The sequence below is a fragment of the Littorina saxatilis genome, linkage group LG12, assembly GCF_037325665.1.
Source record: "Littorina saxatilis isolate snail1 linkage group LG12, US_GU_Lsax_2.0, whole genome shotgun sequence".
Classification (NCBI taxonomy): Eukaryota; Metazoa; Mollusca; class Gastropoda; order Littorinimorpha; family Littorinidae; genus Littorina; species Littorina saxatilis.
Window position 1 is genome coordinate 74698727 of NC_090256.1, and position 15000 is coordinate 74713726.

General features: G+C 45.8%; 1 protein-coding gene across 1 annotated transcript in view; it reads right to left on the reverse strand.

Annotated features, from left to right (window-relative positions):
• The window catches only part of LOC138983199 (putative leucine-rich repeat-containing protein DDB_G0290503), an 87559-nt gene that overhangs the window by 66269 nt on the left and 6290 nt on the right, over nt 1-15000 (reverse strand). The window contains exons 2-4 of the mRNA XM_070356610.1: nt 3864-4088; nt 1397-1510; nt 663-809 (exon numbers count right to left, since the gene is read on the reverse strand). Of these exons, the coding sequence (XP_070212711.1) occupies nt 663-809; nt 1397-1510; nt 3864-4088 (486 nt within the window). The remainder of the gene's footprint in view (nt 1-662; nt 810-1396; nt 1511-3863; nt 4089-15000) is intronic.

The following is a 15000-nucleotide window of genomic DNA, read 5'->3' on the forward strand; positions in this document are numbered from 1 at the left end:
AAAAATAGGGTAGGTAGTATCACTTTTTTTTTAAAACTTTTTTTTCTAATGTGTACAAATTAAACCTACTTGACAGGGAAATAAGTGTGCGACTCGGGCGCTTTAGCTTTCATTGCGTTTTCTGCACTCGTTTTTTGTTTTTTTGTGGGTTTTTTTTTGACAAATGTAATAAAAAGTTATAGGGTCGGCCCCTAAAAATAAGGTAGGTCGGGTTACCGTAACCACACCTATTTTTTTTGTTTAGGCCTAACAATGTTTCTGGTGAGTGCATTTTCATTGTGATCTTGTTCTTGAATTTAATGCAAAACTGACCACACGGAACCAGGGCTGGACATAGTGTATGAGAGAGAGGGGTTTACAGATTAATTGAGGCAGGGGTACAGGGCCTGTTGACAGGGGTTTACAGATTAATTGAGGCAGGGGTACAGGGCCTGTTGACATTTAGCATTTGAAACAGGTGTTTTGGATCTCTTCTCGAGAAAAAAAGGTAAAGGTCAGTATAATTGCATGGTAAGGTGAGGGGGGGGGGGGGGGGGGGGAGTCCAGAAACCAGGACCCCCACCCGCCTTATATTCAGCCCTGGAAACTCAGAAACATATGTAAGCCTACACGAAATGATTTCCATTTCACGATTTTTCGTTTCGTGAAAGAGGTGAACTTACCAGTTTCTTATGGTGCTGTTGCACCGTGTGGTTGCCGTCTTTCAGGCAGCGGTTCTGTGCCGTGAGTTCTATGTTCTTCTCCAAGAACCGCTTGTTCTTCTCGACCAGCTGCTTGTTCTTGGACTCAAAGTCTTTGACTTTGTCAAGCTGCAAAGAAATTTAAAGACATCAGTCGATTGAACTTCATGACTGAGATGATACGTTTTTTTGTGTGTGAATACAAGGCTAACTTGTGTTTTGGCTCTACGATCACTGCATTCTGCTGCACATGATGCCCAAGTTATCGACAGAAATGTTCTCAGATCTATTGTCCCTCAGAGACCAACCATTCAGTCCTTCACCCCAACCCGGCGATACCTGGAAAAAATAGCATGTGTAAAGAAGAGGCAGGCTTTACTATGTGTGGCTATTTGCACATAGCCTGGGGTATAAATCGAATGCGAAAGCTGGGCGCCAGCGATACATGAGATCGTTACATCGAAGCCTAATACATGTGCTAGAGCAAACCTAGAGTGTAGCCCACCAGTGTCTGACGGTCGAGTGTCTGACGGTCGAGGGCCAGGGCCTGCGATTGCTCATGGAGCCTCTTTTACCAACAGTAATACATGACAATACATAATATCGAACATATATACCAAAAATATGTGCACACAAATACTACGAAAACCAGGAAAACCTAGCATGTCACTCACCAGCGTCTTAGGAAATCCAGGAAAACCTAGGACTACACTCACCAGCGTCTGACGGTCGAGGGCGAGGGCCTGAGCCCTGTCATGGAGCCCCTGTATCTCCGCCTCCAGGCCAGCAAAGCTCTCCACGACCCCTTTCTCCTCGCCACCATGAGGGAACTGAAACCACACACACACACATGGCGTCACGTGCAGTGTCTGCTTGGTGGACACAAGCTCGCCTATCCCTTCTGCTTTGATACGCCTTCTTCTTCCTGTTCGTCCTCTCTGTTCTTGGGTTGAAACTCCCACGATCTGATGTATGGCCGTTTTTACCCTGCCATTCAGACAACCATACGCCGCTTTCGGGGTAAGCATGCTGGGTGTTTTCGTGTTTTTTTTATTCCCTGCCGAACTCCGACATGGATTATAGGATCTTTTCCGTGCGCACTTGGTCTTGTGCATGCGTGTACACATGAAGGGGGATAAGGCACAAGCGGATCTCAGCATAAGTTGACCTGGGAGATCGGACAAATCTCTACCCTTAACCCACCCGGCGCGGCGGGGATACGCCCTAAATGTGAACAATTTTTAGAATAGGTCGAGAACAAAACAGAGGATAAGAACGATGGTGAATCATAGTCTCGCGTGACCCCCGGGTTCTCGAGACAAGAAACAGAGGATAAGAACGATGGTGAATCATAGTCTCGCGTGACCCCCGGGTTCTCGAGACAAGAAACAGAGGATAAGAACGATGGTGAATCATAGTCTCGCGTGACCCCCGGGTTCTCGAGACAAGAAACAGAGGATAAGAACGATGGTGAATCATAGTCTCGCGTGACCCCCGGGTTCTCGAGACAAGAAACAGAGGATAAGAACGATGGTGAATCATAGTCTCGCGTGACCCCCGGGTTCTCGAGACAAGAAACAGAGGATAAGAACGATGGTGAATCATAGTCTCGCGTGACCCCCGGGTTCTCGAGACAAGAAACAGAGGATAAGTACGATGGTGAATCATAGTCTCGCGTGACCCCCGGGTTCTCGAGACAAGAAACAGAGGATAAGTACGATGGTGAATCATAGTCTCGCGTGACCCCCGGGTTCTCGAGACAAGAAACAGAGGATAAGTACGATGGTGAATCATAGTCTCGCGTGACCCCCGGGTTCTCGAGACAAGAAACAGAGGATAAGAACGATGGTGAATCATAGTCTCGCGTGACCCCCGGGTTCTCGAGACAAGAAACAGAGGATAAGAACGATGGTGAATCATAGTCTCGCGTGACCCCCGGGTTCTCGAGACAAGAAACAACAATGAACATAAACACAAGTTCACTTTTATGTTGGTATGAGTAACAACATGTTTTAGACGTATGGCATAAGTGAATCTGCTGTACATCAGCATAGAAGGTGGTGTCAGATTGTTTAGAAACACGAAAGGAAGCCACCGTAGGCGTAAACCTTACAAGCACATTACTTCCCGTAATAAACAAGAAATTCCTCCGATATGAAAAACACCCCCGTCAAAGAGAAATAACCTTCTCAGTTGGTGGCAGTGAGAATGGTTATTTCCCTTTGACCAACGGGGGTGTGCCTCTATAAGTCCTTGTATAAATTTAATCCACCAATAACTCCCTAACCGTGTGTTTGACTGGTCCCAATTTTTGTAAGGACCGTCTCAGGAATGTATAGAACCTGTTCACCAAGTTTGGTGACGATCGGTCCGTTCATTCTTGAGATCTACTTGCGAACACAAACACACAAACAAACACCCAAACAAATACCCAAACAAACACATCGAGCGAAACCTATACACACCCCTATACCGGGGGTGTAATAACGGTTCGGCTCACCATCTCAGAGCAGGGCTTTTGCATATGGGGAAAGGCTATCCCTCCGCTTGGATATATACCAAAATATACATAGAAGGGCAAATGCCTCAAGGCTCACGTTTGTATAGTGTGTCCTTGTTACAATGATGTTACCTACACAGACAGATTGTTGAGACAATTTTAAACAAATGAGGCAGAGCGCTGTTTAGAGATCTGACAAACAAAAAGAAGTAAGCACTCCAAATGCATACGACATGTTTAACAGAGTAAGTGAGACTTATTCGGAACCAGTCTCCTGGCACCTGAGGATGAAAGTCGATTGTTTAGGCCAAAAAAAAAATAGTCTGTTTACGGTAACCCGACCGACCCTATTTTTTTCGCGCGACCCTAGACTTTTTTTTGGCATTTGGGGGAAAAAAGAAAAAAAAAATCTTTTGTTTTTGCAAAATAACGTCAAAATATGGTTTTTGGGAAAAAAAAAAAAAAATCCCGACCTACCGACCCTATTTTTTTTGGCCTATGTTACCGTAAACAGACCTATTTTTTTTTTGGCCTTATTTCATTGCTTCTTATTCTCCCAGGTGCCAGGTGACTGGTTCCGAAAAACTCTCACTTACTCTATTACACATGTATGCATTTGGTCTAGAGCGCTTACTTTGAACACTTTGTTTATCAGAGTGTTGAGACAGTGTCGAAGTACTCACAGAGGCCATACTGGTCCCGTGGAGTCTTTGGTACGCCTGTGAGAGGCCGGAGAGAATTGAGTGAGGGGAAAGAGGAGGGGTCTCCATCTTGTTGCTGTGTTGCCCGGACGACGAGGGCCGCGTGACCTCTGTCGCCATAGAAACGGGCCCAGCAACGACCGCCGGGTGCCCTAGCTCCCGCTCAAGCTGCGAAATCACCTTGTCTTTGCTCTTCAGTTGCTCGATCTGAAACAGTCAGAGAAACATGCAACGTTAACTTTGTGGTGTAATATCATTTAAAAGCTAGAATACATAGCTTTTCAAAAGCGTAAGTCCTAAAATAAGTTCCAAGCACTTGACAATTCAAATGCCAGAACAAAATCAAAACAAACAAACAAAGCAAACAACAACAACAACAACAACAACAACAACAACAACAACAACAACAACAAACAAACAAACAAACAAACAAACAAACAAACAACAACAAAAAGCATACGAAAGCATACAAATCACAGAATAAAACAGAGTAAAACTGTGCGAACATAGAACAAATCCATTTCATGTTGAAACAGCACGCAGTAAGGATAACAAAAAAAATCATACATGACTTCCGTGTGCATCATTCACTCACTGACTCACTCACTCGATCTGTCTCTCTGCCTGGCTGTCTACCTGTCTCTCTGCCTGGCTGTCTACCTGTCTCTCTGCCTGGCTGTCTACCTGTCTCTCTGCCTGGCTGTCTACCTGTCTCTCTGCCTGGCTGTCTGTCTGTCTCTGTGCCTGGCTGTCTACCTGTCTCTGTGCCTGGCTGTCTACCTGTCTCTGTGCCTGGCTGTCTACCTGTCTCTGTGCCTGGCTGTCTGTCTGTCTCTGTGCCTGGCTGTCTACCTGTCTCTGTGCCTGGCTGTCTACCTGTCTCTGTGCCTGGCTGTCTACCTGTCTCTCTGCCTGACTGTCTACCTGTCTCTCTGCCTGGCTGTCTACCTGTCTCTCTGCCTGGCTGTCTACCTGTCTCTCTGCCTGGCTGTCTATCTGTCTCTCTGCCTGGCTGTCTACCTGTCTCTCTGCCTGGCTGTCTACCTGTCTCTCTGCCTGGCTGTCTACCTGTCTCTCTGCCTGGCTGTCTACCTGTCTCTCTGCCTGGCTGTCTACCTGTCTCTCTGCCTGGCTGTCTACCTGTCTCTCTGCCTGGCTGTCTACCTGTCTCTCTGTCTGGCTGTCTACCTGTCTCTCTGCCTGGCTGTCTACCTGTCTCTGTGTCTGACTGTCTACTTGTCTCTGTGCCTGGCTGTCTACCTGTCTCTCTGCCTGACTGTCTACCTGTCTCTCTGCCTGGCTGTCTACCTGTCTCTCTGTCTGGCTGTCTACCTGTCTCTCTGTCTGGCTGTCTACCTGTCTCTCTGTCTGGCTGTCTACCTGTCTCTCTGTCTGGCTGTCTACCTGTCTCTCTGTCTGGCTGTCTACCTGTCTCTGTGCCTGGCTGTCTACCTGTCTCTCTGCCTGGCTGTCTACCTGTCTCTCTGCCTGGCTGTCTACCTGGCTCTCTGCCTGGCTGTCTGTCTGTCTCTCTGCCTGGCTGTCTACCTGTCTCTCTGTCTGACTGTCTACCTGTCTCTCTGTCTGACTGTCTACCTGTCTCTCTGCCTGGCTGTCTACCTGTCTCTCTGCCTGGCTGTCTACCTGTCTCTGTGCCTGGCTGTCTACCTGTCTCTGTCTGGCTGTCTACCTGTCTCTATGCCTGGCTGTCTATCTGTCTCTCTGTCTGGCTGTCTACCTGTCTCTCTGCCTGGCTGTCTACCTGTCTCTCTGCCTGGCTGTCTACCTGTCTCTCTGTCTGGCTGTCTACCTGTCTCTCTGCCTGGCTGTCTATCTGTGTCTGTGTGTCTTAACACATGCGACTGTCGACACTTCAAATCCGATAAACGGCTTAACAGGTTTGCTTTCAATTTCAATTTCCTCTAGTTCTAACTGTGCAGGCCTGGGTACAAAATGAAGGAAGAACATGTCTTCCAAAGAGAAACGGTATGGCACGTGTCATTTATCTTTCTCAATCTTCCTTTGGCAAAAAATGAACTTTCGGTGGTGCCCTGGGAAAATTAAACATTAATTCTCAAAGAATGTAACGAGGGAATAGCGGATAATCCAGAAACAAAAACCAAATCATAACAAACAACAACAACAACAACAACAACAACAACAACATCAAACCAGGGTTATTACTGACAATATTTGGCCGAAACACGAACTGCAACAATCTTCAACATTATGCTGAGTCAGACAAAACAGAAAAGAAAAAGAACAGGAATAGGTAGCAGGGAAAGAAAAGAAAAGGCGTGACATTTGTTGGACATAGCTACCAATAACATCACAGCAGTCCTCATCCCGTAGTAACGCAGCGGTATCACGGAAAACTCCCCTTAAACACGTCACGGCCAATCCGGCCTCTCCCATAATGCAACAGAAAAAGGGGCGGGGCTTAGCAAAAATAGCACAACGCGTGGCACGCGATGTAAACACGAACAGGCCAAAGTGCACTGGGGACGCGGGGGCATCAGGGCGCTCTAATAAATCAGCTTCAATGTTTTTGTCAATAAAAAAAGCGCAAGATAGTGTCCACAAGCTCTTTGTTTGGATTTCCTTCTCCCAAAAATGTTTTAACCTTTTGAACTTGGGCGTAAATAAGATCAATTTCCTCTCTCTCACCGCTAAACTGAATTTACCATCTGGCTTTCTGTCTGTGCGAGCAGCATTTCTTCTTTTAACAGCTTCTTCAGAGTTTTTCACACATTTTCGTTTCTGAACATTTGTGATAGCTTGCATATTGATTGCGTATTTTGTTTATATTTACAATACAATTGAACTTTCACACAGAGAACCTTTGTGTCAAAGAAATCAGTCACACAGAGAGAAACAAAATAACAATGTCAAGGCTGTAGATGTCAGGCTAGTCAAACGGACAAAATGAAACTTAGTCTTGGTTGCTGTAACTCAGTCACCGCTATGATGGTACTTTCGCTGATATTGCAGAAAAACAACACAGAATCAGCCAAAACCGCGAACAATAAACAAGTTTAGTACGTCACAACGTCAATGAACAGAATTCTCGAGTCAATTTTTGCATCAGACTCTGACTAAGTGAGTGGGGCAAGCGTCAAACACCACTAAAATGAGGAGGGAAATCTTGGCGCATTTTTTTTGGCGGAATACTTGAACAAACCAATCATTTTCAAACTGACCAAGGACAAAAACAGGCTTGTGAACCGGAATGGTGAGGGGGGAGGGTACCTCGAAATGTGTGGGTGATGATTTCACATCAGCAGTCCATTGCTGCAGTCTTAGTATAGTAGCTCCACCGACCACTGTCCCCTCCCCCCTCCCGTTCGTTCCCCCTTTCAACCCCCTACCACCTTGGAATAAACTGCAGAAGACCATTTGCATATCCTGGATTCTTCCATTTGTGTTGCCAGGGGCGACCCAAGATCCGAGTCCCGTTATTTCCCATGTCCACTTAGAACAAACCGAGTTAGATTACCCCTTTCTGTTTTGAAAGTAAACTTGCCCATCCTGTGAGGCACTGTCAGGGGCAGTAGACCGATTTAGCGGGACCATGTAGACAAAGTCAACGGTGATAATCTGCGTAGTGTATACGCATACCGAACACGGTCTGTTATGCCACCCAGCGAGAGCCTCTAACACAATCAGTGTTGTCGACAGATGAAGGGGGTAAAGCGGGAAAACCTGAGTGTTTCACATTCCAACATCCGATGGTGATAGTAACTTTGTAAGGGCTAGGCTGCGGAATCTGTAAGCTGTATTGCACTATGACATCTCTTTCTGTCTGTGGAAATAAATGGCGAAATTTGATTTAACACTTCTCAACATTAACAGTGACCAGGAGAACGCAATAAGGAGACTATTTACTGAGAATCAGTGGCCATTTGAAACTCGAAGGTGTGTAATAAAAGATTCGACTTGTGTACCAAGAGGTGCTGGGCCATCATCGTGTGACCTCGATACAGAGGCTGTCTCTCGTCAGTGTGTGTAGTACCGTTAGCAGGGGCGGACCTAGGGGGGGGTTCCTGGGTGCCCGGAACCCCCCCCCCCACCCCCCATCCGGTTTTTTTTTACCTTGTTATCTTCCACGAGAGGCCTCCGAATGACCTAAAAAAATAAAATTCCTACAGCATCTGGGGGGCTTTGCCCCCCCAGACCCCCCACCAGGGCTTTGCCCATGGACCCCACCGGGGCCTGAGCGGCCCCTGGACCCCTGCTCCAATTTGGAACCCCCCCTTATCCACAACTAGGTCCGCCCCTGGTTAGGGTACAGACGTGGTTATCTGATCCTCAGTGGAGGCGATGGTGAAAGCGGAGACACTGGGTCCTAGTACAGGGCTCTCCTCTGGGGTAGGCCAGTGTGCCTTTTGTTTTTGCAGCCCTTGTGTGACAAATCATCGCCAGAGGTGGCTAGGTACAGGCCAATTGCCACACCGCAGGAATTCCGGCGTTAGAAAAGTACTCTACAAGAAGTATTGGTCCATGCTAGACCGACGCGGTGCTTGGAATTGTGCATTGTACTTGGCGAAAAAGACGTCTTCCTTACATCAAGACAATCCAACACGGGTAAACATTAACCGAGAAATGATGCCCGACTGTGTGCTCAAATTAGTGAGAGAGCTTTATCCCAACCCCACAGGAATACCCTATCAAGGCCACAACTGGTGGTAAAGGTTAGTTGCATTTCTTTCTTCATATCCGATGTAACAAATACACATGCACCTGAGACAGCATGTTCTGGAACCAAATTGCCGCATGCCACGTGTTTTGCTATTTTTGGAACGCATGGTGTAAATCTGTGACGTCGGAGAGTGTTGACTCCGCCCTTTTCTTTGAACAAGATCCCCATTGAAATGTTTGTTTACAAATATCTTCTTTATTATGGAGAATTAACCTTATCTAAGCGCATAGGGCGGTAAATGTGTGACAACCAGCTGTGTGAACAAAAAATCTGACACCGTAACTCATGCTTAACCGAGATATTAAAGAAAATGTAGGAGCAGTATTTGTCCGTTGCCTGCAAGAGGTTTGAAATGATTTGCCAACGCAGAAGGTCAGGCTCCTTATATACTCCTGCCGGGCCTTTAAACACGTCACGGCCAATCCGGCCTCTCCCATAATGCAACAGAAAAAGGGGCGGGGCTTAGCAAAAATAGCACAACGCGTGGCACGCGATGTAAACACGAACAGGCCAAAGTGCACTGGGGACGCGGGGGCATCAGGGCGCTCTAATAAATCAGCTTCAATGTTTTTGTCAATAAAAAAAGCGCAAGATAGTGTCCACAAGCTCTTTGTTTGGATTTCCTTCTCCCAAAAATGTTTTAACCTTTTGAACTTGGGCGTAAATAAGATCAATTTCCTCTCTCTCACCGCTAAACTGAATTTACCATCTGGCTTTCTGTCTGTGCGAGCAGCATTTCTTCTTTTAACAGCTTCTTCAGAGTTTTTCACACATTTTCGTTTCTGAACATTTGTGATAGCTTGCATATTGATTGCGTATTTTGTTTATATTTACAATACAATTGAACTTTCACACAGAGAACCTTTGTGTCAAAGAAATCAGTCACACAGAGAGAAACAAAATAACAATGTCAAGGCTGTAGATGTCAGGCTAGTCAAACGGACAAAATGAAACTTAGTCTTGGTTGCTGTAACTCAGTCACCGCTATGATGGTACTTTCGCTGATATTGCAGAAAAACAACACAGAATCAGCCAAAACCGCGAACAATAAACAAGTTTAGTACGTCACAACGTCAATGAACAGAATTCTCGAGTCAATTTTTGCATCAGACTCTGACTAAGTGAGTGGGGCAAGCGTCAAACACCACTAAAATGAGGAGGGAAATCTTGGCGCATTTTTTTTGGCGGAATACTTGAACAAACCAATCATTTTCAAACTGACCAAGGACAAAAACAGGCTTGTGAACCGGAATGGTGAGGGGGGAGGGTACCTCGAAATGTGTGGGTGATGATTTCACATCAGCAGTCCATTGCTGCAGTCTTAGTATAGTAGCTCCACCGACCACTGTCCCCTCCCCCCTCCCGTTCGTTCCCCCTTTCAACCCCCTACCACCTTGGAATAAACTGCAGAAGACCATTTGCATATCCTGGATTCTTCCATTTGTGTTGCCAGGGGCGACCCAAGATCCGAGTCCCGTTATTTCCCATGTCCACTTAGAACAAACCGAGTTAGATTACCCCTTTCTGTTTTGAAAGTAAACTTGCCCATCCTGTGAGGCACTGTCAGGGGCAGTAGACCGATTTAGCGGGACCATGTAGACAAAGTCAACGGTGATAATCTGCGTAGTGTATACGCATACCGAACACGGTCTGTTATGCCACCCAGCGAGAGCCTCTAACACAATCAGTGTTGTCGACAGATGAAGGGGGTAAAGCGGGAAAACCTGAGTGTTTCACATTCCAACATCCGATGGTGATAGTAACTTTGTAAGGGCTAGGCTGCGGAATCTGTAAGCTGTATTGCACTATGACATCTCTTTCTGTCTGTGGAAATAAATGGCGAAATTTGATTTAACACTTCTCAACATTAACAGTGACCAGGAGAACGCAATAAGGAGACTATTTACTGAGAATCAGTGGCCATTTGAAACTCGAAGGTGTGTAATAAAAGATTCGACTTGTGTACCAAGAGGTGCTGGGCCATCATCGTGTGACCTCGATACAGAGGCTGTCTCTCGTCAGTGTGTGTAGTACCGTTAGCAGGGGCGGACCTAGGGGGGGGTTCCTGGGTGCCCGGAACCCCCCCCCCACCCCCCATCCGGTTTTTTTTTACCTTGTTATCTTCCACGAGAGGCCTCCGAATGACCTAAAAAAATAAAATTCCTACAGCATCTGGGGGGCTTTGCCCCCCCAGACCCCCCACCAGGGCTTTGCCCATGGACCCCACCGGGGCCTGAGCGGCCCCTGGACCCCTGCTCCAATTTGGAACCCCCCCCTTATCCACAACTAGGTCCGCCCCTGGTTAGGGTACAGACGTGGTTATCTGATCCTCAGTGGAGGCGATGGTGAAAGCGGAGACACTGGGTCCTAGTACAGGGCTCTCCTCTGGGGTAGGCCAGTGTGCCTTTTGTTTTTGCAGCCCTTGTGTGACAAATCATCGCCAGAGGTGGCTAGGTACAGGCCAATTGCCACACCGCAGGAATTCCGGCGTTAGAAAAGTACTCTACAAGAAGTATTGGTCCATGCTAGACCGACGCGGTGCTTGGAATTGTGCATTGTACTTGGCGAAAAAGACGTCTTCCTTACATCAAGACAATCCAACACGGGTAAACATTAACCGAGAAATGATGCCCGACTGTGTGCTCAAATTAGTGAGAGAGCTTTATCCCAACCCCACAGGAATACCCTATCAAGGCCACAACTGGTGGTAAAGGTTAGTTGCATTTCTTTCTTCATATCCGATGTAACAAATACACATGCACCTGAGACAGCATGTTCTGGAACCAAATTGCCGCATGCCACGTGTTTTGCTATTTTTGGAACGCATGGTGTAAATCTGTGACGTCGGAGAGTGTTGACTCCGCCCTTTTCTTTGAACAAGATCCCCATTGAAATGTTTGTTTACAAATATCTTCTTTATTATGGAGAATTAACCTTATCTAAGCGCATAGGGCGGTAAATGTGTGACAACCAGCTGTGTGAACAAAAAATCTGACACCGTAACTCATGCTTAACCGAGATATTAAAGAAAATGTAGGAGCAGTATTTGTCCGTTGCCTGCAAGAGGTTTGAAATGATTTGCCAACGCAGAAGGTCAGGCTCCTTATATACTCCTGCCGGGCCTTTAAATCTGACTTGACACAAATAACAAACACATCGACGCTTTCACTTCTTCTGCTCACTAAACCAGTGACATGTTCGTTATGTATAGAGCATCATCCTTGGACACACTACATGTACCACTAACTAGATTCTCATTTATTCCACACATGCATAGTTCTCACGAAGATACTGCGACACACAGGGAGCTACAAAGTGCACAGTATCACCAAGATACTGCGACACACAGGGAGCCACAAACTGCACAGTATCACCAAGATACTGCGACACACAGGGAGCCACAAACTGCACAGTATCACCAAGATACTGCGACACACAGGGAGCTACAAAGTGCACAGTATCACCAAGATACTGCGACACACAGGGAGCCACAAACTGCACAGTATCACCAAGATACTGCGACACACAGGGAGCTACAAAGTGCACAGTATCACCAAGATACTGCGACACACAGGGAGCCACAAAGTGCACAGTATCACCAAGATACTGCGACACACAGGGAGCTACAAAGTGCACAGTATCACCAAGATACTGCGACACACAGGGAGCTACAAAGTGCACAGTATCACCAAGATACTGCGACACACAGGGAGCCACAAACTGCACTGGTTTTTCAATCCACTGACAACTGACCCTGCGATTAAACATTCCCAGCAACAAAGTCAGGCCCGAGTACTGGTGTCGTGTGTTAAAAGGCACAGTCCTTCTCTCGTTTGGTTCACCATCTCTGATCTAGCCAGGCTTTTGCTTGGGGTAAGGCCATCTCTCCACTTGGTCACATACCAATAATCAAAATCCAGCCTGCTTGTTGTCGTGAGTTGGATTTATAAAAAAAATCAGTTCCTTAAAAAAGCCATTTTTTTTACATTCTGAAATAAATTCACACAAAAATACCCACTGTGCACAGAGCTGGAGCACCCACGCTGTTGATTTTTGGCACGTGACAAAGGGGAAGCGTGGCAAGATCTGAGACGGTGAGCCAAACAGTTGACAAATCGCCAAATAGGTTGAAGGGAATTTCAAAACCAAGAATTACCTAATCTCCATGTCCATTCGAAGCTTACAGCACCAAAGAAAAGGGTCATACATGTATATGCACCTATTTTACAAATCTAAAGTAGTTTGTTTCCGTGTGCTTAAAATGCCTTAAAAGTTTACAACAACAACAACAACAACAACAACAACAACATTTCCCAGTGGTGCACAACACCTTTAACAAGTTCTAACTGCACACATTTGCATGCGTCAAGGTAGCAGATAGGTGCGAGGGGAGTGAGATGCGTACACAAGTAAAAACTGAAAGGTGACGACGGCCAAGGCTGGCAGTCTGAGCTAAGAGTAGACTTTTAAACAGAGAGGTCTGTAACTATACCAACTGAGAGGTTTCAGCAACAGAGAGTCGGAGCCGGGAGAAGATTGTTATGGGGGCGAGGACGCCCCCATTCTATACGGATAGTTTAGAGGTTGACCATGGGCAGCGCCATTTTGTTGTGAAATACGTCATCAGTTTGTGTACACAGGAAGTTGTGACATCCGTCACCCTATGGGAGGGGTGGAGGCAACATTGTTCATCTGTAGAAAGTTGTGAAATCCGTCACCCTATGGGAGGGGTGACGTCAAAATTGGTCATCACAGAGTTTGTGTAACACAGGAAGTTGTGAAATACGTCACCCTATGGGAGGGGTGACGTCAAAATTGTTCAACAAAAACATGATATGTCGCATTGTGCAGGGTCAACTGCAACAAACTCAAACCGAGCCATTCATACCTAGCTGTATTTGAGAGACTTATATACCCGACATTTTTATTTCTTATTTTTAGCACAGGTGTAGGAAAAATCATGAACCAAAATGTTATTTATTTTCTAATTTAACATTTTTTTTACAAATATGACCATGGTCTTTTAACCATACAGTGACATTAAACATTGTTATGTAAAAAAAAAGAAAAAAGAAATAAAGCTTTTGTGCACAAATCAGAAAATACATTGTACATTTTACCTACAGGCCAAACAGTGTCTGTTGGCGGCAGAGGGCCCAGCAAGTTGCTATTTTTAGATCGATTAAAAGTTGTCAAGAACAGGCGCTTACATTTGGATGTGTCCACTGATAGTAGGTTTGGTTGTGATCAATCAGAATGATGTAGGAATAAAAATGTATGACAGTTTGGTATGATGACATGTAATTCAAATATGCTGAAATGTAATATTATACATGATATAATATTATTATGGCTGTTGCCATGACCATGAACCCCAAGAAAGGTTTAATGTTATGTAAAATCAAAATACCAAAATCAAGCACCTACTAATCTGGTCTCCGGTGCGGCTTGGACCAAAAAAGGATGGACACGCAACTCGCTCAGCCAGCCAGCGCTGCGAGACTTACAGCGGCCAACTTCGCCGCGGCGCGCTCATTGGCTAAGTATTGAACTTGCGTCAAGGCCGATGCGCGTAGATTCCCAGAATGTTTACTTTCGGTTAGATTCTTCGACAGCATTCGCAGAGGTGACTGCCGTATTGTGTACCGCAGTCAGAAGTAATTTATTACTTTTGGGAGTTTAGTAACGTGATATCAGTTTTCAATTGTTCGTTCACTTATATTGCTTTCAGATTTAACACACAAGAAACAGTAGCACGGTTTTCGTTGCGAAAATGTGCATTGGCAGTGCTACGCGATCGAATTGTGTATTATGTACACGCGGTGTTTTTCTCAGGAAAAGACCGAAGCGACATGTGACGTCAGTCGTTCAGCCCGCGAGCGGTGGGATGGGGGGGTTCACATGGTTTGTTTGTTTCAGAACCACACCCATATACACACATTTCACATGTAAACCATTTGTCCGCCCCCTGTCGATATTTATCGACTAAGTTCCTTGTTTTTACTGAGGTTTGTAAATATACCAACTGAGAGGTTTCAGCAACAGAGAGTCGAAGCCGAGAGAAGATTTTTGTTCACCGAGGCCTGTAAATATACTAACTACGATGTTAAAACAAGAGCCAAACTGAGCCGAGAGAGGACTTTAACAGAGAAGTCAGTAAATAATATTCGACCTGAGAAGTTTCAGCAAGAATGAGCCCGAGCCGGTCGGAAACGTTTACAGAGAGATTTGTAAATATACAGGAACTGAGTGTACCTAAATAATTATGTTCATCTTCTCAGTAGAAAAAGAACTGTAATGATTGTCCCGCTAAAATGTCGGCGACAGGACGGAGCCCTAGCCAGAACCTCAGATATGTGTGCAACTCAATGTGAAAACGGTGAGGCGATGACACATGTGTGTATACCTCCGCTCACGATA